General features: G+C 38.0%; 4 protein-coding genes across 7 annotated transcripts; 3 read left to right on the top strand and 1 right to left on the bottom strand.

The window, feature by feature from the left end:
* Positions 1 to 559: 559 nt before the first annotated feature.
* Positions 560 to 3,066, bottom strand: LOC121975285 (adenosylhomocysteinase-like). The gene is made up of 3 exons (XM_042526853.1): positions 2,295 to 3,066; positions 1,084 to 1,620; positions 560 to 995 (listed from the first exon to the last, which is right to left on the bottom strand). The coding sequence occupies exons 1-3, from the start codon at positions 3,003 to 3,005 to the stop codon at positions 786 to 788; spliced, it is 1,458 nt and encodes a 485-aa protein (XP_042382787.1). The 5' UTR covers positions 3,006 to 3,066; the 3' UTR covers positions 560 to 785.
* A 1,152-nt stretch (positions 3,067 to 4,218) lies between these two features.
* Positions 4,219 to 7,020, top strand: LOC121975286 (serine hydroxymethyltransferase 4). Its single transcript, XM_042526854.1, has 4 exons — positions 4,219 to 5,004; positions 5,649 to 6,039; positions 6,127 to 6,228; positions 6,589 to 7,020. The coding sequence occupies exons 1-4, from the start codon at positions 4,315 to 4,317 to the stop codon at positions 6,831 to 6,833; spliced, it is 1,428 nt and encodes a 475-aa protein (XP_042382788.1). The 5' UTR covers positions 4,219 to 4,314; the 3' UTR covers positions 6,834 to 7,020.
* A 547-nt stretch (positions 7,021 to 7,567) lies between these two features.
* LOC121975287 (ethylene-responsive transcription factor-like protein At4g13040) lies at positions 7,568 to 12,442 on the top strand. 4 transcript variants are annotated; one of them, XM_042526858.1, is made up of 7 exons: positions 7,568 to 7,954; positions 8,587 to 8,635; positions 9,691 to 9,821; positions 10,802 to 10,886; positions 11,501 to 11,681; positions 11,762 to 11,883; positions 11,971 to 12,442. In XM_042526858.1, exons 2-7 carry the CDS (start codon positions 8,593 to 8,595, stop codon positions 12,120 to 12,122), a joined length of 714 nt encoding a protein of 237 aa, XP_042382792.1. In that variant the 5' UTR covers positions 7,568 to 7,954; positions 8,587 to 8,592; the 3' UTR covers positions 12,123 to 12,442. The 4 variants fall into 4 exon arrangements, with proteins under 4 accessions (XP_042382792.1, XP_042382791.1, XP_042382790.1 ...); XM_042526857.1 differs by having other exon boundaries at positions 8,584 to 8,635; XM_042526856.1 differs by lacking the exon at positions 7,568 to 7,954 and adding an exon at positions 7,978 to 8,396.
* A 1,849-nt stretch (positions 12,443 to 14,291) lies between these two features.
* LOC121975284 (CRIB domain-containing protein RIC4-like) lies at positions 14,292 to 15,096 on the top strand. The gene has a single exon (XM_042526851.1). The coding sequence runs from the start codon at positions 14,545 to 14,547 to the stop codon at positions 14,866 to 14,868; it is 324 nt and encodes a 107-aa protein (XP_042382785.1). The 5' UTR covers positions 14,292 to 14,544; the 3' UTR covers positions 14,869 to 15,096.
* Positions 15,097 to 25,680: the final 10,584 nt, after the last annotated feature.

Below are 25,680 nucleotides of genomic sequence, written 5' to 3'. Positions count from 1 at the left end.
AGTTAACTTCCTCTGCGACAATTGTCTAGATAATTTTTTGCATTCAAGTTGTTGTCTCTGTGCTTATTTTACGATGTATTGATTAATATTTTCTCCAGCTATGAAAGCATCGTAAAATGTTTGGTCGATATCGATCCTTTTTCTATACTCATCCATTGTTTTCCTGAATACATAAATACATTTATTCTTTCAACTTCGAACCTGAACGAATCAACTCTATGTAGTGAATACATGTTTTTGCTTGAGAAAATTTTTATATATGCATCTTGAACTTCTTCATCTTCTTATATAATTTGTGCTGGATTCCACCTTCAAATCTACTATAATACTTACCATGCGTATAAGTTGTTGAAGATCGTACAGTCGTGTCTGTCAGGGGCAAGAAGGATAAGCTACCGCAGAAGTTAAGAAGAGCAGCCATGTACTAAGGAAGCTGGAAAAGAGGCAGCGGGGTGAGAAACTCCATCCCCGCATCGAGAATCAATTTGGTACCGGTAGGCTGTTGGCCTGCGTATCATCTCACACCGGCTAGTGTGGGAGAGCTGATGGGTTAGTGGAATCCTATCAAATTTAGGCGTCAACCATTCGAGGATGCTCAGTTTATGTTTCAGTTGAAATTACTACCAAGGACAATTACTTCCCTAACCATTACATCACTTCTCGAGCCTAATTATTCCTCGTTGAACTCGAAATGGATCGATATCCTTAGGAAAAGAAACAACAAATCTTCACGCCTTTGATACTTCCTATCTTCGCCTTTTGTCTTTGCCGCTCACATATGATTCCTAATACCTGTAGTGAGCAGGCTTGTATGGCCCCTCAACTGGGACACTGATGTACTCGGCTTGTGCAGGAGTAAGTTTGGTGAGCTTAGCTCCCAACTTGCCGAGATGAAGAGCAGCCACTTTCTCGTCGAGATGCTTAGGTAACACGTACACTTTCTTCTCGTATTTTCGAGTCGACTTCTCCTTCCACAACTCCAGTTGTGCTATCACCTGCCATGTTTTTTTTTTTGGATTGTATTTCATAGTTGGAAAGGAACTACCCAAAATATGATAAGATTGGATCTTTCAATATCGGTACCTGATTGGTGAAGGAGCAAGACATCACAAAGCTGGGGTGGCCTGTGGCACAACCGAGGTTCATGAGACGGCCCTCAGCAAGAACTATGATACTGGTGTTGGTCTCGGGGAACACCCAACGATCGGTCTGGGGCTTGATGGTGATGCGCTTGACGCCCGAGTAGGTCTCCAGCCCGTGCATGTCGATCTCATTGTCAAAGTGGCCAATGTTACAGACGATGGCATTGTTCTTCATCTTCTTCATGTGGTCGACCATGATGATGTCCTTGTTTCCAGTGGTGGTCACGAAGATATCAGCTTCAGAAAGCACATCTTCTAGTGTGAGGACAGGGAGGCCCTCCATCAGGGCCTGAAGTGCACAGATGGGATCGATCTCAGTAACGATCACACGAGCACCAGCTTGTTTGAGGGCAGCAGCACAGCCCTTCCCCACATCACCGTAGCCGCAGACCACGGCGACCTTGCCGGCAATCATAACATCAGTAGCCCTCATCAGGCCATCAGGGAGAGAGTGGCGGCATCCATATAGATTGTCAAACTGTTATCAAAGCACAAGCAAGTCCAATACAAGCCAAGGAAGAATCTATGGTCAAATTTCCTTAAACATAAAGAAAGAAAGAAAGAAAGAAAGAAAGAAAGAAAGAAAGAAAGAAAGAAAGAAAAAGAAAGAAAGAGAACTAGATCAAAAGTATTGGCTAAGATCTCAGGTTTTTCAATCTAGAGAGCCATATTTGCGTTGCATTTGTCAAGATTAAGGTCACATCAGGAGTCTAAATTTACATTAGATCATGGAAATTTGGAGCAAGAAGCTGAGTTTGCTCAACCTCGCTGAACATATTTAAATTTATCTATCTGTTTAATGTTACAAAAATTTGCTGTGGATTAATTTCTATTGCAGTAAAACCTGGTGGTGAAACTTTAAATCTGGATCTAGATCCAGATACAAATATTGAATAAAACGAGGGGGCAATCAATGTCGGTGACTCGGGTTTCAAGTAGAATGTGGAAATCACCAATGGAGAATGTATCTAAGCAAACAAAAGGCAACTACAATAGGCCAAATTATAGCAGTTAAATTAGACCAAAAACAATATATATATATATATATACACAATAAGAAACTACGGCAAACCATAGCGAGATTTAGATCTGAAGCTCAAAGAATTTAAATAGGAAAAGAACAATAAAATTATTTAGGGCAAGAAAAATCACCTTGCTCTTGGTGACGGAATCGTTGACGTTGATAGCAGGAAACAGGAGAGTGCCGCTAGCCTGCATTTGGTAGAGCCGCTTGACACCGGTTGTGGTTTCCTCGGAGACGCCCACGATCCGCTCCTTCATCCGCTGGTACTTTTTAGGGTCGGTCTTGAGTCCATCGCGGATGATCCCGAGCACGATCTGGAACTCGGCGTTATCCGTGGATGCCGGATCTGGCAGCTTACCCGACTTCTCGTACTCCTCCTCGGCCTTGACGCCCTCGTGGATGAGGAGCGTAGTGTCGCCGCCGTCGTCGACGATGAGATCAGGGCCGCCGTCGGCGCCCCAATCGAGGCATCGCTCGGTGCACCACCAGTACTCAGCGAGGGTCTCTCCTTTCCAGGCAAACACCGCGGCCGAATCGCGGGCGATGGCGGCGGCGGCGTGGTCCTGCGTGGAGAAGATGTTGCAGGAGCACCAGCGCACCTTGGCGCCGAGGGCGGTGAGCGTCTCGATGAGGACGGCGGTCTGAATGGTCATGTGGAGGGATCCGGAGATGCAGGCGCCGGCGAAGGGCTTGGCGGCGCCGTACTCGGCGCGGCAGGCCATGAGCCCGGGCATCTCCACCTCGGCGAGCTCGATCTCAAGGCGGCCGAAGTCGGCCTGGGACAGATCCTTCACCTTGTACTCGCGCCCCGACGACGTCTTCTCCACGATCAAAGCCATTCTCACTTCTCACTTCTCACTTCTCACTTCTCACTTCTCACTTCGAAAAGAGGCGAACGGCAGGATTGAAAGAGAGACGGTGGATTATGGACCACATTATATAGGAGAGCCCCGGGAGGAATGGACGGTGGAGATGAGGCGGAGTTGGGGGTGGCGAAACACGCCACGTCCGATTCGGCTTCACCAATCAAGCGGTCCATTTCCGGTCCGGTTTGAATTTTCTCTCTATTTATATTTATGGTCCTTAATGAATATTGACCCAAAAATTACTCAAGAACAATTACTCTCACGTAGTGAGATTTGAGATCCATTGACTTCGGAGAGTTAACCATTTTCAGTTTCAAATTAATGAAATTTTATAATAATAATAATAATAATCCCTTAGACGTTAAGAATATTCTTATGATTTACGTAGTGTGATGTCACGTTGATGATAGCAATGAAGTAGGTGCAAGAGAGTGACGCATCACTCATGGAAGTTTTCCAACTCACCTACTTTATAAGGTTTCTTTAGGGCGAAGGGGAATTTAGATACAATGGATTTAATCAAAGGTAGATTGTAGTTAGGTGAGAGGATTCATATTTTCAATGACATATTGGTGAATAAATGGAACACGAGTTAAAATGTTTTTCTTTATTTATTTATAGTAAATCTCTGGGTGTGCTCTTATTATTTGTCGTAAACTTAAAAGTGTGATCCCGAGCTCATGACTAAGCCATCGCGAGCTCACCATGACTAAGCCATTGTGAGCTCACGACCTCCCTCTATCAAAAATCAAAAGAATTTTTTTTTCTTCTTCTGAATGTTAACGTTCCTCTTTTATATCTATCAAAAAAAAGTACATCTCACTTTATCCTTAAATATATTATTTAATATTATTATCTCTAATTATATATATTAAATTCTTAATCGCTCAATCAATTATCTAAATAGAGCAACTAAAAATTATAATTGTTATCGTAACTATAATAATTACAATTTTCATATTTATTATAATATAGCTACAATATAGCATATTTTTATAGAAGATAATAATATTAAATAATATGTTTAAAAATAACTGGGTGGATTACTCGTTACAACAAAAGGGACGTTCCTTTCATTTTTGGCCTTTAAATTTATTCTATAGAAAAATTAGAAGAAAAAAATGTCTTTGGGATTAAAAATATCAATCTCAATAAATATCCAAGTGGTGACCGGTGAGATTGGGAACAGCGCAAACCCTCTCATTTTCCTATAAATTCTCTCGGCCCGATCTCCACAATCTCCGCATCCTCTTCTTCCTTCGAGGCTTTCTCTGCCACTGCCATGGCCGCCACTATGGAGTCCATCAGCGAGTGGGGCCTTTCGCCTCTGTCCATCGTCGACCCCGAGATCCATGATCTGATCGAGCACGAGAAGCATCGGCAGTCTCATGGCATCGAGCTCATCGCCTCCGAGAATTTCACCTCCTTCGCCGTCATTGAAGCCCTCGGAAGCGCCCTCACCAACAAGTACTCCGAGGGTATGCCCGGAAACCGCTACTACGGCGGGAACGAGCACATCGACGCCATTGAGAACCTCTGCCGCTCCCGCGCCCTCGCTGCCTACCGACTCGATCCTTCCAACTGGGGCGTCAACGTCCAGCCCTACTCCGGAAGCCCCGCGAACTTCGCTGCCTACACCGCCTTGCTCAACCCTCACGATCGCATCATGGGTCTCGATCTCCCATCCGGCGGCCACCTCACCCACGGATACTACACATCCGGAGGTAAGAAGATCTCCGCAACCTCCATCTATTTTGAGAGTCTCCCCTACAAGGTCAGCCCTGCGACCGGCTACATCGACTACGATAAGCTCGAGGAGAAGGCCCTCGACTTCCGCCCCAAGCTCATTATCTGCGGTGGAAGCGCATACCCTAGGGATTGGGATTATGCGAGATTCAGATCCATCGCCGACAAGTGCGGGGCCTTGTTATTGTGCGATATGGCTCACATCAGTGGCCTGGTGGCCGCTCAGGTAATCATAGATGATGTCTAATATCTTCATTCTTCTCTTTTGGTTTATTTTATCGTTTGTATATCTTTTTTTCCATTTAAAATCAGCTTCGGTAATTGACGGATCTGGTAGATCTGAATATATGGTTTTGGGATTTATTGTGTCTTGTGTTTTTTGTTTTTTTTTGTTTTTGGATATTCGTCCAGATCTGATCTGAATAGATGATGCATTACTACTGCTCCAATCTGTTTTAACCTTGGTGTTCCATACGTGTGTTGTTGGCATATATTTGCGTCTTTTGGCAAATGGATCTGGAGACTTGGAGTGTCTTTTGGCAAATGGATCTGGAGACTTGGAGTTGCCAAGTAGTACTGGAGGATAGAGATATTTCTTCGTGTGTATTTGTCAGGTCTTAAATGGTTCTAGAATAAGGATGCACATAAACCTGGATCTTTCGAGTTTGTGAGAGTTGCTGCCTTTTCTCCTCCAATTCTTACCTTTTGGGAAATTATACCTTGACTAATTAACCTTTCAAATTGATAGTGCACAGAATTGTATTGATTATTTGAAGCAATCCTTTGCTAGCAGAATCTAGGTCTATGACAAAGTAGTTGATTTGTTGCCTTTTCTACAGTGGCTTACCTTGCAAACTGTGGTCTATGTAGGAAGCTGCAAACCCCTTTGAGTTCTGTGATGTGGTTACCACCACAACTCATAAGAGTCTCAGAGGTCCTAGGTCTGGCATGATCTTTTACAGGAAAGGCCCTAAGCCTCCAAAAAAGGGACAGCCAGAAGATGCAGTTTATGATTTTGAAGACAAAGTCAATTTTGCTGTGTTTCCGGCTCTACAAGGTGGCCCTCACAATCACCAGATTGCTGCATTGGCTGTCGCATTGAAGCAGGCCATGTCGCCAAGTTTCAAGGCATATGCCAAGCAGGTCAGGGCAAATGCTGTTGCTCTGGGGAATTATCTGATCAGCAAGGGCTACAAGCTCGTGACAGATGGAACCGAGAATCACCTTGTTCTCTGGGATCTTCGACCCCTGGGCTTAACTGGTACCAAACATTTGATTATATTATGAAAATATCTATTTGTCATCTGTTCAAGGTTGAAATAAGAACCTTCAAACTCCATTTTCCCAGGAAACAAGGTGGAGAAACTTTGTGATCTCTGCAATATTACTGTTAACAAGAATGCTGTTTTTGGAGACAGCAGTGCGTTGGCCCCTGGTGGTGTCCGGATTGGTAAGAACTTTGTTTCACTAGCTGATTACTCGATCATATGTTTTGAAATGCTTGTTAATATAATCTTTATGTTCATTTTTCATAAAACATCTGTTGAAACTTTGAGTTTGGTGAGATTGAGACCGCCACCCATATGACTAAGCAACATTTCTTCTTAAAGATGTTTCATACACTGGAGATCTCTTGAATTCTAATGTTTTATACTATTAATGATATGCATCTATCTTGTTTTCCCCTACACAATACCCGTAAACTCTCTACTTCAAACTACAATTTACCCTTGCTATTCGTCCATTGTGGACTATACACAGTTTATCCCTGCTATCCTTGTAATCATACATCCTGTGGTTAATTTCTTAGGCGCTCCTGCAATGACATCAAGGGGCTTGGTGGAAAAGGATTTCGAGCAGATCGCAGAGTTCCTTCACCAAGCCGTCACTCTTTGCCTTACCATCCAAAAAGAACATGGCAAGTTGCTGAAGGACTTCAACAAAGGCTTGGTGAACAATAAGGATATCAAGGAGCTGAAGGCAGCCGTCGAAAAATTTTCGGCATCATTTGACATGCCTGGCTTTCAAATGTCCGCAATGAAGTACAAGGATTAGGATGGCTTAGTTCGCGCTGATCCCTCGGCTCATGCTTTACCGTTCCATTTGTTTTGAAAAAGTTGTGCTTGATTTGGCTTTTAACGCTGATCGAATTTTATTTTCTTGCTGTTAAACCAATGCTCTTGCTTCTTGTTATGTTCCTGCTCTTGCTTCTTCAAATCCATCATCCTGCTTTGTTCAACAATCCAGGTCTATGATATCTTGTCTTGTTTCCAACTCAAGAGTCTGAAGGTCATCGGAGATGGGATGAAACTCTTCGCATAGCTCCCAAGTCACTACTCTACTGATGGTTTAATCGGTCGGTTAATTTTTAAAGTCGAAAGTCAGTTAAACCGAATAATCTGATTTGTCAGAATCGAAAAATCTGGATTATAAAATTTCCTAATTTGGTTCTCAATCTCATGCGTCTCTGCGCTCCTTTTACTTTTCTTCGCTTCTGCCCTTCCGGACGCTCCAAGTCCAACGCTTGATTGAACCGATCCGATCCGATGACGGAGTCTTGAATCGGTGACTCACGGTTAGGGCCACATTGCGGAGCAGGATAACGTTAGGATGTGCAGGCGGACAGAGAAGAAATGGTTGGGCAGGCCGGACGTTATCCTCGCGCTCGTCCAGTCTCTACCGATTATTTTATTTTATTTTTTAAAAAAAAATACATTAAAATGATTTTTTAATTTATTTTTCTCTCGCTATAATAAATCCAACCACCGCTACCTCGTCGGTGGCTGACTGGCTGCCGCCTACTCTTGTTGCCCCTTCCCTCCGTCAACCAAACCTAAGTTCTTTCGAAATTTCCAAACTGCCCCTACGGGATCCCGTCTTTCATCCTTTCCTTGTCGGATTTACACGCAAAGCCTGAGGGTGATTAGGTCATTTGGGCATAGAAAGGGTGGTGGCGCATAAGGTATCCGTTCCGCCATCCCTTCAATGCTCACGCCCCCCACAGACTTGAAGAAGGCGACGTCGATAGGAGGATCGAAGGAGTCGAAGAAAAGAAAGGTGGTGGAATTGTGCCCCCCCCCCCCCCCAAGCTTCGTCTTCGTCTCATCCGGGCCTCCTTGAAGTAGCAGCCGCACGGTCGCGACTTACGACCTTCTCAGGCGCCGGCATCGCCGCGGGTTTTGAACTCCTTCAGCCTCTTTCTAGAATTATCTTTTTTTTTTTTCCATTATTTGGTTGTTTTCGATGTTTCCGGATGATTAATTTTGTGCTCGCGCGTGGTATTTCGCGGAGATATTTGGACGCGATTTTGGACCTTTTTGGGTTGTTTTCTGCCTCCGGAATTCGGGGGTGGCCGGTGAGTGGGTGGGTGGATCAAGGGTTTGGGGAATATTATCTTCGAAAGTTCTTGCTGGTTTGGTTATTCGGGTGATTGGTTGGTGAGCTCCTATTGTTACTTTTAACTGTTTGTTTAGAATTAAAGGGGAATACATACTGTTTGAGATTCCACGGGGTGATAAAGATAGGAATTTGATGAGTTTTGGAGGCTTGCTTGTTGATTTCGTGGTGCTGATGGAGATTGGGGCATTGGGGGCTGGTGATCCTTCACAAATCGAAAAGGTTCGAATGTTCGTTTTGCATGGTTGCCGAAGAAGGCACGCGAGTCTCTTTTCAAGTGGGCGTGGCTTAGTTTGTTTCGGATTGCTTCATCATTACTATTCCTTTTTACTGGATCAAGATTTGCCGGAACTACATACTTTTCTGGCATTGTTAATTCGTAATAATGTTCTTCTTCTGTGTCATGCAGCAGCAAGTCATGGTTAGCATCAGGCGAAGAAGATATTTAGGGATCTGTTCTGGTACTTCTCTTTAGTCTTTGCTCCAACTCTCTGAGGTTTTTACTTCATAACTATTTTTTTTGTTTTTTCTTATTTGGGAATATGACGTGAGAGATAATTTTCTAATTCAATTACTTTTAATTTAGAGTATTGTTTTCCAGCAGTAGTGTGATATATATATATATATATATAGAGAGAGAGAGAGAGAGAGAGAGAGAGAAAGAGAGAGATATGATATCTTGCACACTCGACCTGGCCACGCGGCCAAAGCCCAATTTTTTTAATCTCTTTTCCATTTGCATGAAACAGCTTTTTTCTTTCCTCTTAAATTAAAATAAAATTTTCTCTTCTCTCTCATTGGATTGCATGCAACAATCACTATGGTGTTGGTTTTTAAAGACCCACACCACAGCTTAAATACACTAGCCACCGTTATAAAGACTAGCACCAAGACCACCAAGGTGGTGTTGGTCATTAAAAACTAACACCATGTGGGTGTTAGGTGCTGGTCTCAAAGACCAACACCAAGGTGTTTGTTAGTGGTGCTGGTCTTTAAAAATCATCAGCAAATTAAAAACCAACACCACCTGGTGCTAGTGCTGGTGCTATGCTGACCAACACCAAGGTGGTGCTAGTGCTGCAACACCAAGGTGGTGTTGGTCTTTAAAAACTAGTACGAGGTTAAAAATCAGCACCAGGTGATTTTGGTGCCAAGATGTTACAGACCAGCACCAAAGGTGAGCACCAGGTTAAAAATCAGCACCACCTTGTCTTTAAAGACCAACACCTTAAAAATCAGCACCACAACGGTGGCTAGTGTATTTAAGTTGTGGTGAAAACCAGCACCACATTGATTGTTGCATGCAATCAAAAGAAAGTGAAGAGAGAATTTTATTTTAATTTAAGAGGAAAGTACTCATGTAGATGAGAGAGGAAGCCACATCAGATCACCCACAATCTCTCACCTAAGGGTGTGCAGGCTAATATTTTCGTCTGTGTCTATATATATATAGTTTTGGTCTCTGTGTTTGAGCTTGTAACTATATGGCTTATAGTATTCTAATGTGAATTTTCAGGAAAAGGTTCCTCGCCTGTGGTAGTTCCTAAACACATTGAGATACCGACTGCTGATGAAAATTCCAGTCAACATGTTAAGACAATGGCTGTACATTCGGTGCCTTCAGTGGAGACAAGTCTTCAAAATCTGGTATAAATTTATTCCACGATCCCATTTTATGAGTATCTAATTTGTTAACTTTGTGTTTCCTGAATGAAAGATCTATGAGTTGTTATTTAGGCATCTACCAAAGAAACAGACTCTGTTTGTGATCTGTGATTTCAGTTAAGCAATCAGAAGCATTTTGTGTTTGTCCGTTTCAACATCTTCGTATTTCATTCCATCAGTTTGAAGTTATTGATTGATACTCTGTTTGTTAATAACGGGAGCAAGTAATGATTTCTGATACTGATGGCCATTAAGCATACCTAAATACATTGTTAGCTTACTGAATTTTGCAGTCCTTTTGGAAGACAACTTTATCACATATGTTAACTAGACATATTCAGGCAATAAACTTTGGGAGATGTGTACACATTGGTGTTAATCATGCTGTCCAATGAAACTATTTCAAAGATTTACAAATAAGAAAATTATATCAAGAATGTTTTTGTAAACTCTTAAAACAAAGAGTTTTTAAACTTAGCTTATAATGGTAATGGTGGTTAGTATGCTTAGCCTTTATTCAGTTGGTTCTTATTGACAGTAGTTCACACTTCCCTATTGCAATGGGGCTTGATGGCTTGATATGACCAAATTCATATAAAATGTGATAACACTTATAGAGACCAATATATTATTGCACATTGATGTTTCTTCTATTTGGCATTGCATATCTTTTGGTCAAGCAAAGTTTCTGATTTTAATTATTTTTTTAAGCATAAACCTTCAGCACACCATTTTGTACTTTTTAGGACATTGGATTCAGAAGACAGTAACTCTACTAGTGAATTAATGACTTTTTCCTTTGTTATCTATGAGTTTGGATCAATAGGTTCCCTTCTGGCACAGTACTTATTTCAATTATTCCAGTAGCTTATTCTTGCCACTTGTTAGAGACTTATTATAACATTATTAACTATAAATAATTTTTTGAATGATTTATATTAAAAAATTGTGGTGTTCCTCAGGTAAGCAAGTCTGAAATATATACTCGATCGATGGATGAATCTTCCATGATTATGTCAAAAGAAGAGCCAAATCCATATTACCCAGGTTTGTAGTTTCCAAGTGCATCTTTACACCTGAATGCTTCTAAACCTTTTAAACATGAGAACTTATGAATAACGTGAAACTGCGTTAAGGTTTAGTTGCTAAAAAAAGAACTGACTTTGATTGTGAAACTAAACATAATCTGGCGTGTGCAATACGTCGATGCAAAGCAAATAATTATGTACAAAAAACTAAACATCTAAAAGGAATCATTCGTTTTGTCTTTGAGATTGTGTGAGTTTGCTTTGTCTTCTGGAATTACCACAAAAGATTAAAAAAAAATACTAATATTCATGAATAATTAGGTGTAGCTCTAATACATGATTGAATGAGAGAGAATATATTGAGATGTGCATATTCAAATGCAATGAGTAAGTTATATAGTTAGAAGTGTTAAATTTATTAGAGTGAAAGTTATAACAGGTAGAGGAATAGGGAAAAAAAAGTTTAGTGACTGTAGTAAATTTGATTTAATATATTTGAATATGGCTAGTGGTATTGTCCTGTATAGAGAAAAGCAAAGGGATAAAAGTCATGTAGCCAAATACAAATGAATGTGGTAAGCATAGCTTGGCGATGATCGATTTTAAATCCCTTGCTTTTGCTTCTGTTTGCAGGTAAAGATATAAAACATGGAAAGCGACATAGGAGGAAACACAATGACAATCAGGAACCGTGCATGATGAGGGGGGTTTATTTCAAAAATATGAAATGGCAGGCAGCAATAAAGGTCGATAAGAAACAAATACACTTGGGGACTGTTGGATCTCAAGAAGAAGCTGCCCGACTATACGACAGGTATTGTGTTATTGGATGCATGCCTGCCTGTTGACACATTATCGACATTGTTTTGTTAATGCATTCATCCCTCCCCACAGAGCAGCCTTTATGTGTGGGAGAGAACCCAATTTTGAGCTGTTGGCGGAGGAGAAACAAGAACTGAGGCAATACAACTGGGAAGAGTTCTTGACAATGACGCGCAGTGCAATCAATAACAAGAGTAATGAAGCTCCCGTTTTTCTCTCAATACCATGTCATGCCAACGAGAATCTTCCATGCCCATTCTATTGTTTTTTTTTTCCAATAGAGAACCAGAGGAGGCTTAGTCCAGGAAAGCGAAAGAAGCCGTCGGAGGCTCAGATTTCCAGCAGCAGCAACTGGGAACAGGAAGGAGGCAGTCACGATTCATCAATGTCGGACGATAATGAAGATATTGATGCCAATGTATCTGTCTTGTGACCCTAGAGAAGCATGGAGTTTAGGGTATACGGCTCTCATACATTTATTTATTGAGGCTAATTTAGACATGTGCATAGTTCCATCATCTCTTAGATTTGTCTCTGATTAATTTGATCCATGTAAAGTCCTAAATAAGTAGGGCGAGTTAGAATTGGATAAAAAGGCTCTTACTCATGCTTTCCTCATTCACTTAGCATTTTCAAGTTGCAGCATAAATATTCATCTTGATTGCTGCTGCAATGTTGCTCTTCTGGGATGTTTAAGACTATCGTAATACTCTCTCTTTCCATTCTTTGAAAGACTTGGAAGATACTTGTTCATTAGAGTGGTCGAATGGTTTGGTCTAACCGCCTTCAAATTGAAATGCATATCTTACGGAAGTATTCATTCTCTGTAGAATTTGTGGAGGATTCTTTGGACTGGGTGAATTGAATTGCTCAATTTGAATCAAGACACGAACAATAGATCATTTGATTGAGATCAAAAGTTGAGTAGATCGTGTGATAAGAAAAACAGAAAGGCTTGTCCAAGCTCAAATTACAATATAAAAATAATGATCTTTTTATGAAAAATGTCCAATAAGTTGAACAAAACTAAACTATATGAGCAAAATCAAAAGGCTTTTTTTATATATGTCAAATTGTCAAACGGGGTGGCACCCTACTTTAATTTTTTCTTTAAAAAACACCTTAACTCAGTGTTCAACCATGTACAAGTATATAATTACACTCAAATAGTATTTAGTACTAGTTGCATTATTGTCTCCCATCTAAATCCTAAAAATGATCATACCCATTATATAATATAATGTAGTAACTATAATTTCGTAACTGTTATAATACATATTTAATCTATTCAAAAATATTCATACTATAACAACTATGATTTCACAACTATTATAACATAGATTCAACTTGGTCATTTACCATTCACGTTACAACAATTATGAAATTATAAATATTACAATACAACTTCAACTTCATTTAACATTCACGTTATAACAACTATAATTTTATAATTACTATAATATATCCAGCCTATTTAAAATTTAGACAAAAAAAATTAAACAAAAGATAATAATATAAACAATAATAAATAGTATTAGAAGATAACTATACACAATTTTAAAAAAGAGTCACCACATTAACGACCACCCATTACCATTGAGAGGAAGGCCACATTAACGATCACCCATTACCATTGAGAGGAAGGTAAAAGGATGAAGCCCAAATGGTAAATTCCTAAGTAAAGATCTACAGAGGCAGTGAAACCCTCTAGTGAATTTTCATCTCTGATCAGCACAACCTTATCTCAAACACTCACCGCTGAATCATAGCCCCGGGCATAATTATACACAATTAAACAATGAAGTGGGACGACCTTTTAATAAAAAGTCAAAATATAACAACCCTTTTTAAAAGAACACCCTTTTGATTTTAACTAATTAGGTTTTCGCAACATGATAAAATCATATTATAATATAAATCTAATTGAAACTGAAATGTTGATTTAAATCGGTCAGCAAATTTTATAGCATCGACTTAATATATGTATATAGCATCTGTATTTATTCTTTTAGCTTCAAAAAAACATTCTCCATCTTCCCATCACACCCCAACCAAACTATGGTTAATGGTTCATGAATACTTGGCATCTTCATGTGGATATTCAAGGGCAATACATTTAAACTCCATCTACTTGGAAAGAGAAAAAGGAGGGAGAGAAGAGAATAATAAAATTACATATGCATATCTTTTGTCATGTTATACATCCTTTGTGTGATCTTCATTTTTAAAAAAAAAAAATCCTAACGTGAGAAAAAAGATCAGTTGAATAGCACCTAAACGATTTGAAGTCTTCAAAATCTCCATTTGCTTCTAAGGCCAGCAAAAGGATTAGAGTACCCCCTACAGATGATATGGTGACTTAATGATTCATGAATACAAGAACAACGCAAAATTTAAAGGATAAAACTATCAAGAAGCCTCTCACAATGTATCTGATGAAGGCTCTAAAATAGCAGTACAGACCTAGGTATATTATCTGGCATTGACACATCTACTGCACCATGATGCTTACCAGAAACACAACTGAGCTCACAAATGCCCCTGCTATCAGTAACAAGTAGGTAGCAACCAACCACAGATCTAATTCCTGCAATACAAAATGGAGATGGGAAGACTTGCTAACCAAGTCAATCAACACACAGTTTCTCTCAAAAAGGGTTTTATTACTTCTGTCATACTCTACTCCATTTAAAGGCAACGCCAATACTATTTCAATTAAAGAAGCAGAAGAAGTTTACCTTTCAACCATCGCACAGGAACTTCTCATGCCTTACATTGCATCAACCATCAGAGTTTGATTAATGGAATTTTTCTCCTACAAGGGAAAGACGAATATATCATAGAAAGGATCAAGGATGAAGAACTCACTTGGGTTTCCTCCTATGCCGAGACACAACATATCTGCAGCCCTTCAGAGGCTGATCAGGAGCTTTGCTCAGCTGTTTGCTCTGGAGAGGGAGGACGAGGTGGAGATGGAGATTGGGCTCCCGACGGATGTGCAGCATGTAAGTCACATTGGCATGGATGTTAAAGGGATTGGCACATTGAACAATTGGGTTGGAGATTCTGAGTTGCTGTCCCTCTCAGTCCCAGCTCTGACTGTTGAGGAGAACGACCGTGTGCTGGCCCAAACATCTGATGCAATTGTCGGTAATGGATCACTTGGTAACTGGTCTTGAGGCATCTGTATAACTTTCATGTTACATAATTGCATCCAAGAAATGTTTGGTCAATATTTGAGATATTCATGTCCATGTTCATGAAATGCAACAATGGGGAAGTTTCAATGCTTTCGTTTTTTTTTTCTATTTATGTTTTTGTTGAAAGACTAAACTTTTGGAGAAACTATGGCTTGTCCAAAAGTTATTTTACCATTGATAGTCTCATTTTATTTAGCCTTTTCACGACATCAATAAGGTAGAGCACTCTGCAATAAAATTCAAATTATAGTATTGTTTGTTCGACAACAAAAACATGTAAAGAAAAGGATTCTATGTGATTGTATAAAATTTTATGTTGCCTGTGTTGATTGTGCCATTGAGTATAATGGCATGTCTAACACTCAAGGCTCCTCAATGCGCATTATTTTTTTATTTTTTTCTAAACTTCTAATTCAATGGATTATTAATGGCAATAGTATTATTTTATAAGTAAATAGATTAAGCAGAAGAAAATCATCTTCACCTAAATTGGAATAAAAATGAACAAAACTATTTTTCTCATCAAAATCTAAATTAGAAAGGATTAAATAAAGAAAATTCAGAGTGGATTTATATTTTATCCCATATTTTTCTATTATATTTTACGAAAAAAAATATTACAAATCTAAATCCTAAATTTATCTAATAAATAAATTTTGTTTTAATACAATTGTTATATGGCAAGTGTGTATTTTATCATCATGCTTGACGCCTTAATTTCTTATCCAATTTGAATCTATACTAGCATTCTTTAGTACATGTGAAAAAGTATTGAGTGTCAATATTATATTACAATTAAATTTAATTTGAATGGACTATCTATTTCTATTATGAGTAAATAAACCAATTGAAAGAGAAATAAAGAAACGAAACTCTATTTTATATTACAATTAAATTTAATTCTAATGGACTTTCTAATTTCCATGACCTTATATTTGTATAAGTAAATAAACAAATTGAAAGAGCATTAAAGAAACAAAACTCATCTGAACTGTGAATTGATATTCACTTTTGATACATGTCAAAGCATGACATAAAATCATGCTTTAAGACTTTAAACCCAGGTATGTGAAATGATGCATTAATCTTTAATCCTAGGTATGTAGTTTCCTATTAAAATTTTTACATTTTCAATTTTTGTAAAAAAACCATACGGCAAATTAAGTTGAATCTAACCAATATCAACAACCTTCAATTTCAAAGTTGTTTCTCTTGGATATATGCAAATGGAAAAGAAGTGGAAGAGGCATGAAGCTTCATTCCCACATTGGCAGTTTCAAAACATATTAGTTGGTTTATATTGATTCATATGCATTGATGATGCCAACAAATACATAGGGAGAGACTCTCTCTCACGCGTGGGTACGCATGGGGTGCAAATCCATGGCCCGAATTTGCACTGAACCAAGTTGACTTGTGTGTGGGCATAACTTGTGCACGCCAAATGTCGGACCGGTTGGGACAAAATTTGTCCAAGTGGAACAACCAACCATTTTGCCATGTGGATTCTTTTTACTACTCAAGAAAGTAACAGAAGCATTAACCATTATTAATGGCAATTTCGTAACATCCCGGATAGTAATGGTCGGCCATTGATAGTCGTCAGCTATCGTTATTCCCTGGGTATTGAATGGCCATTACTCGCCATTCAATGCCGGTAAGGGGATGGTGCTCCTATATAAAGGGAGACTGTGGTCTTGAGCAACACACAGAATGAAGCAGTAGCTCTCCACTTCTGTTTCCCTCCTCCTCTGTAGTGCAACTCCTGTTCGGCGAAGTGCCCGTGATAGCAATTGAGTACGACTCTGTTCACCGTGACCACCAGTGCTTGGTGGGGATCACGGTTAACCGTTGTATCATGGGAAATAGACGACCCGAGTAAACCTCGAAGCACAACCGGAGGTGGGGTGAATCTATTTCAAGGAAACTACGACCCTTGCGGGCCTCGGTCCATTCGCTCGCTCGGCTTGTTCTATCGCTCGGGCTGCACTATTGACGAATTGCTCTTCTCGGTTAGCCGATCTGCCCGGTCGGTCGCTTATCCTGCTCAACTAGCGTACTCTACTCGCTTGGCTGCCTGCTCGGTCGTTCGGCCGCCTGCTCGGTCATTCGGCCTCTCTGCTCGCCCATTCGGTTGCTCTACTATTCTACCCGACCGACCAAATACTCGCTCGGCCTCTTCACTCGCTCGGTCGCTACGCCCGCTCGGCCATTCTTTATTCGGTTGCTATGCTTGGTCGGTCACTCGATCTGATTGGTGACTCGACCACAGCCCTGCCGCTCGGCCGATCTACCCAGTCAGCCACTCTTCCGGTCAGCCACTCTACTGTTTGTCCACCCAACCCTTTAGTCTGCCCGGTCGCTCTGCTCCACTCATCTAGAGACTTGGTGTTCCACAGTCTCGACTTGTCAGCTGCTCAGGACATAGGCCACTCGGTATATTTATCCACTTGCCTGCTCGACACTCATCCGCTTGGACTCGCGCGCACGGCTTCTCGTCCTTACGGACTCAGTCGCTCGAACTTTGCTGCTCGGACGCCCTCCTTGCTCAGCCACTCCGCAGTCAGCACTTGGCAAAAACCAGCCCCTGTTGGTAGCCTGAGATTATCTGCTCAGGTCATCTTGACAAATAAGTGAATTTAATTCGATGTATTTAAATTATGCTAATTCCCAAAATCTCCGGCAGATAGATTGCCAAACAGTTTCATATTCTGGTAAGCAGGTAGAACAAGACTAATAAATTTCATTTGTGCATAGCTCAACATTTAAAATCACACTTTAAACAACATTTTGGATCAATTGTTAGACCAAACAACTTATGATTCAATACTTTTTTGCTGGACGAGATGTCAAAAGTGATCAAATCCATATGAAAATATTCATAAGTGAACAAAAGCAATGAATAGGTAATGAGATTTCTAACCTTATTTTTCCCTTGTCAAGCTTGTAGTTAAGCCCCCAAAAGCATAATAGAAATTGGCAGACGTCTTTGGCCTGTCCTATTTAGATTGTAAACCCAGAAAATCATAATGAAATATCATGGATTTGAGCTTCAGTAATAGGTCGTGCATTTTAGAAATATCAGGTTTGTCCATCATTTCTGGTTGTTTCCTGCTAAGTAGCACATCCATCTTTTCTGTTTTGTCCCAAGCTGCTTGAAGTTGCTCATGTGGACTCCTCATGACTGCTTAATCATTATGTCTCTCTACATAGATGTTCATGCTTAAGCTATCTCTGAGAATTCAGATCTTGATTTGATAGATTATACATGCATAGTTCTCACAGCTACCTACTGATCAAACCTGCTCCTCAGCTCCTCCTTTCTGTTGCTTCAGAGTTTGTCTCTAAGTAACAACAATCATCTTGGTGGAAACATCCATCGGGTTGCGGCAAGGTGACATAATTTGGGTTAGTCTTTCCATCTATCATGGTTATTACAGTGTTGATAGAACAATGACAATTAGTATGTTTCCTTCGTAATGAAGCTTAGCACTATTGAGATACAGGATACCTTGGGGGCCCATCAGTAAACCTCGCTAATAGTTCAATCTGCAAAAGTTAAAAGAACACCTCATGACTTTGCTAAAAAATAAAAAAGGTTTCGCCAAAACTAATCATGTTTACACTATTTACTTACAAGAAGAAGCACAATAAGTTGGTATTATTTTATCAATGATAAGTATTAATTTCTGAATTTACTGTCCACAGACCATGTTCCAATTTTCTTTGCTACTAGATCACTTGCATTATTCAGTCTTTATCATGTAAATTCGAAGAAGACTAGTACAATAAAAGAAAATATTCTATCTCAAAAGGTTGATTACTTTAACAGTTGACTCATTCTTTTTCTTATGAATGGAAGAGTAGGAAGTATGCATCTGAGGATTTGAGGTGGTCTCATCTTATGTGAGAAGGATAAAGCGCATAAAACCATAGTTGTCAAGATTAACCTATAGCAATATGGATCACCTAAGTTGAATCAAGTTAATCAATATCGATAAATTAACTGAAAATGAGTTACATTCTGGAACGAAATAGGTGGAGATAAACAAAATTAAACCAAGATGAAAGTGAAAACAGCCAAAATTGATTGAACGTCGACTAAAATAGATGGATTTGGCTCGGAGATCTACTGAACTTTCGCCAATCCCAACTGTCCGAGAGGGAGAGAGACAAATCTAACTTAAATATTTCAACCTAGCAACCACTCAAGATTTTCATAAGACCAGGACTGCATGAATAGCCACCTACTAGACCAAGCACCTAACCTATCTCTCTTGCTTAGTGTAAATGAGAAAATTTACTATCAGATTGTGATAGAAATCCAATAACCACAATTTGGATGCAACTTAGATAACACCTAAACCCCCATAATATGAAATATTAAATAACAATTTAATTTTACTAAATAATATTTAACCACATATATATCATTGATATATGATTTTATTATTCACATCTTGATTTTATTATTTATTATAATGCATTTTAATTTAATCTTCCATATTAATAGATATGATTATTATTTATTAACAATCTAACATTCTAAAATAGGAATTTCTCAAATAATAACAATATGATATTATTAACCTTACAATGATAATAATATGCAATTACTAATATTGTGATACTATATTATGTATTACTATCTAACTTTATTAGTTATATTATTTATAATATATGCTCTAAAATTTATGATATTTGATTAAATATAAGGTACATCCATTGAAAATCATTGTTTCTCTGGTATAAGAAACTATTTTATTTATTAATTTTTATCTTTTTCTTAACCATTCCAATTTCATCAACATTGCCAATCAAATATAAATGATATTTAGATGTTTGACCATTAGATCCCGATAATGATCCGATTTTGACAATCTATATATAAAATTAAAATAATAAAGGACAAAGCCCCCGGAGAAATAGTGGCGTGGTCATACCCTCCAATAATAGACCAAGCATTTGGAGTTTGAGACTCAGCTGCGGCGCATTTTGGGGGATTTTTCCCTCGAATGGATAGCGAGCTCGAGAACGCTGGCTATTAAGATGAGCCTCCACGAGCACTTTCCGATTTACCTAGTGGCCGGTAGAAAACTTCCATAGGACCAAGCCGGTCACCCAGGATTAGTCGGGCTGAAGGCTTGGATACTTAGTGTCAACTAATAGGGCAAATGTTGAAGAAAAAAACTTGTTGCTTAAGTGAGCACGGTATAAGTACACTTAGTCTAGTTTGTTACTCTTGGAAAAAATAAATTAAATTTAGCACTGGTTCAAACCAGAAATAAAGCCATCTTTTATCTGGTCATGAATAAAGTCATAGTTTTAACAAACCAGATTGGTTATCTACTTATCTCCACATTTTACAACTTAAAACTTTATCACATAGGAAATAAGAAAGATTGATGCCACAATACGCCCAAAAATATATGTCAGTATAAAACAAACAGAGACATATATCTGTTCTATTTCCTGCTGTAAAATTGAATCATTAACATGGTAGAACCAAAAGGTTAGCATATAACACAAGGAAGAGCTCTTATCAGTCTAGAATGTCTAATATAAAAGGAAAATTAAAAAACCTCCTAGATCTGGAAAAAGTAACACGAACTAGATGGTCCACAATAAGTTTCTTAAGCTTAATAAACTGTCAGAATATACCTAATTTCCTCAAGTTCCTTGACCGTTTCGCTTCTGCCTTAAGATAAATCAGCAACAATGAATGTACCATGATTTTCTTTCCAAAACACAGCAAACCAACTGCGAATTCATACTTTCCAAATCAACTGATTTTCTTTCCAAAGCATAATTGTTTTTGTCAACTACTTAATGCGCTGATCAGGCACTTCAATCCCTGGACTGTATAACAATAAGAAGAACCAACTGCATACAACTGCCTTCCAACTTAAATCACTGCTAAAAGACAAATAAATGTAAAAAGTTCATAATTGCTTTATTAGGTAGGAAAATATTAGATAATTTATGCTTGAATCAAGAATGCAAGATCAAGCAAATTAAACATGCTTCCTTAAAATTCACAAGTGGGGACCTTACTGTTGCTAATACAAACTATTTGACTCCATAAATACTGCAGAACTCGTACAAACATTACAAAATGCAGCACTTAATGCATCCGGATTATTTACCACATGTCTAGAGTACATAACATCATAACAATAGTACTGATAGTTTATCCACCTTGGACGCTTCGGAGCAAAGATTAAACTTGTATACAAAATCATTATATTTGTTTGTTTTCTTCATATAAGAGAAATATATAAGGCAAGACAGTTGTTAATAAAAAAAATTGAAATTCTGTGAAGAATCACTAGCGAACTGCATTAAGAAATTGAACTTCAGGAAGCTAAGTTATCTAAGTATAAATTCACAAATTCATAGGTTCTCGGGGAAATAAATAGGCAATTCTATGGAGAAAATTACTTAACTATAACACCATTTGACAAGCATTGTGCTAAACAAAGTAATTGAAAGCTTAAACAGTCAAATTGGAAACAAATATTACATGCGTTTGCATAACATTTCTAAAGAACAAACCAACGAAGCAGCGAGCTCTCAGCTTGGTCTAGGTTATAATCATGCTCCGGGTTTACGCAAACCAACCCCAATGATAAAGAATATCGACACGCGATCCAAAAAAAAACCTCTAAGGAGAAGCCAAGCATCAAAAGTCGAAGCCAAGCGACAAAGAGACAAACCTGGAGCCTGGGCCAAGAAGATGGTAGATCACGCCAGAAGGCAAGACGCCCAGTTGACAACGAGAAAGAGCACGCTGGTACACACAGGCATGGCCGCGGGCATGATCATGGACCGGCGTGCTCTCTCTCGTTGTCAAATAAGCATATCTGCCAACAGCAGAAAACGCACGATCCATTATTGCAGTCCGCAGAAATCGTCATATCAGTACTAAGATCAAACACCGAAAAAAAGGACATCGAAAAAAAAAAACCTAAGTTAGCCTAGAGCGGATGATGGCATTACTATCAACAATACTTGACCTCCAAATCCACTTCCAAAGCCTGGAACCACGAGGCATCCATCGCCGAAGATGAGATCAAACCCTAAAGCGAGGGAGGAAGAAAAGCTGAAGCGAGAGCGAAGAATATGGACCGAGAAAAGAGAGGACGACGGCGAGTGGAATCACTTCGCCGTCCTTTTATTGATACCAGGGACGGGATGTGCTACGGAGACGGTAAATATAAACATTTTCAAATAATCAACGGCAATTTACCATAGACCCATCTGAATTTACCCAACAGCGTACTTGTACTTTAGTAATTATCAAGGACATACTAATTTATTTGATATTCTCATTCTAATCAATATCTCTTTCCTCCTCCCTCCACTACCTCCCTCTCACGCTCTCATAAATATATTTAAACTTCTTAAGACATAAAAAAAAATCATATAACCTAGAATTAATATAATCAGAATTCTCTACACCAATCAGTAAAATATAATGATTAATTTAGAGAGATCTTATAGATTTTTAAAATTATAAAAAATTTATATCAATACTATCCGGATTTTTGAACAATAGTCAGGACATTAATTCCTTATGAGGTCCTTTATAAGTAAGACTCATTGGAAGAAAACTGATTAAAATTTAGAAAAAAAAAAATAGAATAACCTATCTCTTGATCTCTCTTTTTCAACTACCCAAAATAATCCCTAATTACCTCAGACCAACCTCCTGAGCACCTCAACCCATCCACAAGTCTCAAAACAATCAAAACAGATACTAGTTTTAGTAAAGCCACTCAAAAACAATGAGCCTGAAAACACCCTTCCATCATAACTCCTTAAGGAGCATACACCCTTATAAATTTTTTTTAAAAAATAAAAAATTGGTATGAGAGCCTAAAGATTACTTTAGACCACAATGAATGACAACTACATCTAATCTTTTTAGACTTGAGTACTTGTCTCTAACCTTATAGCCAACAAATTCATACTACCGATCATTGTAAGCAAAAGTATTATTTTAGTTCCACTTATCAACACCATTTTAACAATAATCATCCTCAATTAAATACAATCACTAGCCTACTGGTCAATTTAGAGAACGTTCTTGAACTACAACAGCAACATCTAAATCAACTCCTAGACCAAATAGTCTTAACTCAGAAACATCAGAATTAACTCCTAACTACCCTAAGACAAAACCTTGATTTTCTAAAAACCTCACAAGACACCTTAATCAACAAAATTACTAAACCTCCTTCTCAATTTAGTGAAACCTTATCCAGCCAACTACAAGAAATATTACTTATAAGAACCAAATTAACCAGGAATTCAAACTTATACATAAAATCCTAGAAGAAATAAAATTTAAATGAACATACTGCAATATAAAAATATCCATTACAAAGAAGCTCTTGAATTCTCCAAACAATTTGCTAAAATAAAAGAAAACGGATATTGCAACCATGAGTTCATTGACCTTGGAGACCAAGTATTAATTCAACAAAACAATAATATATTAGCTTTGCTTACTCCATTACACTATCAGTTTACAGTATTAGAAAATCAATTAGTAACAATAGAAAGTCACCTCCATAAGAATTCACAAGTAACTGATATCAAAGAAGTCTTAGGGAATCTAAATAAAGATCGTAGCAAACTTTTCCTTGGTAAAATAATTCCCAGACAACTACCTAGTACGTACAAGTTGTTGGTCCCAATGCGACTGGTAAGAGGAGATGAATTGCCTGCAAGTTAAATTCAAACCTTCTTTTACTATTGTTCTTAGGAAAGACAAACACACATTAGTTAATTAAAATAAACATAAACAGAAAGTAAGAGACAATAATATTTTACTTAATTTATAATCAAGGAGGTTGCTAATTCAAGGTAGTAGAAACTCACTAAAATTCTCCTTCATTAAAGGCGGAGAAGCCTCTTATAGCGTTTAAGCACAGACAAAAAGAAATACAGAATATCGAAGTTAAAACATAAGTGTTGTCCTAAATGAAGAGGACCAAGGCTCTATTCATAGTCTACTGGTTAAAAATGTCCGTTGGCTGAGCTCTGGGAACTTGGAGTGGGTTCGGGCGCTCCCAACGGTGCATTCTATCTTCTTCGCAATGACTCTTCAATGACTTTAGGATAAAATTTTATCCTCGCTCGGGCGCCTGGACCAGTTTGAGCGCCTGGAATGTTGCGGACATGAACTTCATCGTCATCCTCACAACAACGGCTCATTGAGGTGCCCCTGCTGTACCAGGGTTGTCCGAGCGCCCGGACCCTGTCCGAGCACCTGAACTTGGTCCAAGTGTCTGGACAAGTCAACACAGAGTTGACTTATTCGGCTTCTGCTCCAATCACTTGGGTGATTCTCTAGGCATCCAGAGTTGGATTCATCGGAACCTAACTCTAGCCTTCTCCTCAAGCAGTCTTCCTTCCTGGCATCTCGTCCCTAGAAAAGCGTCGTGCGTGTTCTTCCGTCTGCCGGTGTACTCTTCTGCAACTTCTCATCCCTCGAATACACCGAACTCGTCGACTCGCTTCACATGTCATCCTTCTTTTTCGATGCATCTTCTGCTCGACTTCTTGTGTTTCTAAGTCTTGCACACTTAGACGTAAGATATCAAAAATACAGAGCCTAAATTAACCCAGTTGATCACATCAAAACTCACTTGGATACTTACAATCTTTCACTTTTTGATATACATCTACCCAAGTTAAGTTAGAGGAACAACAAATAATAAAATAAGTAATTTTTGTAAGTAAGTACAATAATTTGGCAATTATAACAGATAAATCAAAAATGAAAAAAAATATGTACCTCCCCCTAAACTTAATTCCTAATATCTCCTCCTTTGATCACATCAAAAAATAGGAGTATATATCGAGAAAAAATCTAAAAAAAATCTAAGAGTGATTGAAATAGTGAGCAAGTTTGAGAAGATTTTTCAAGAATTATTTTTCAAATATCTGAATTTCTAAAATTTAAAAATCAAATTTGTCAAAATAATTTAAAAATTATTTTAACCTGTCAAAAAATCTTGAAAATTTTTGTCAAAAATAATCATAATAATTTAATAATATGATAAAAATTTCAAGTATAAAATATTTTTATTTTAATCTTAACAAAAATTAAATCAGATATAGTCATTTTCAAAAATAAAATTTTTAAAATAGTTTTTCATGTCTAAAAATATGACTGATTTTTCTCAATATTCAAAATACAACAGTAATCCCTTGAAAAATCAAAAAATTAAAATTAATCTCAAAAGGAATTTTAAAATTTAAATTATATTTTTCAATCAAAAATTCAAATATATATATATATAATCGTTGAAAAATCCCAAAACTTTTTATACTAATAGAATATTCATTTGTGCAACAGAAGAAAAAATTTTAATAAAAAAATATGAACAGCAGGTATACAAACTAATTAATTTTGTAAACAAAATTAAAGTAAATTAAAATTAAAGCATACATAAAAAATTATTTAAACTAAACATGATTTTGAAATCCAAAATATTTCCTACCAACTAGATTTACAAGATAATTTTTTGGAATAATTTTTCATGTAACTTTTCTAATCTAACCTTTGTGATATATAAAATATCAATTAAACCTCCCATTATTTCTAAAATTTGAGATTGGCCAAAAATTCAAATATGTATCATTTTTTTCGGTAATTATATTTGTTCTTTTAACATTGAATTTTTCATTTTCAATTTTTCAAAACTTTCTAGCTGAGATGTATAATCTTTCTTTGATTTTAGATATTTAGATCTAATTTTACATAAAGATCTACTTAGC

Source organism: Zingiber officinale, chromosome 4B, assembly GCF_018446385.1.
Source record: "Zingiber officinale cultivar Zhangliang chromosome 4B, Zo_v1.1, whole genome shotgun sequence".
NCBI classification, from domain to species: Eukaryota; Viridiplantae; Streptophyta; class Magnoliopsida; order Zingiberales; family Zingiberaceae; genus Zingiber; species Zingiber officinale.
The sequence above is the reverse complement of the archived record's forward strand: the minus strand, read 5'-3'. Positions and strand labels throughout refer to the sequence as shown.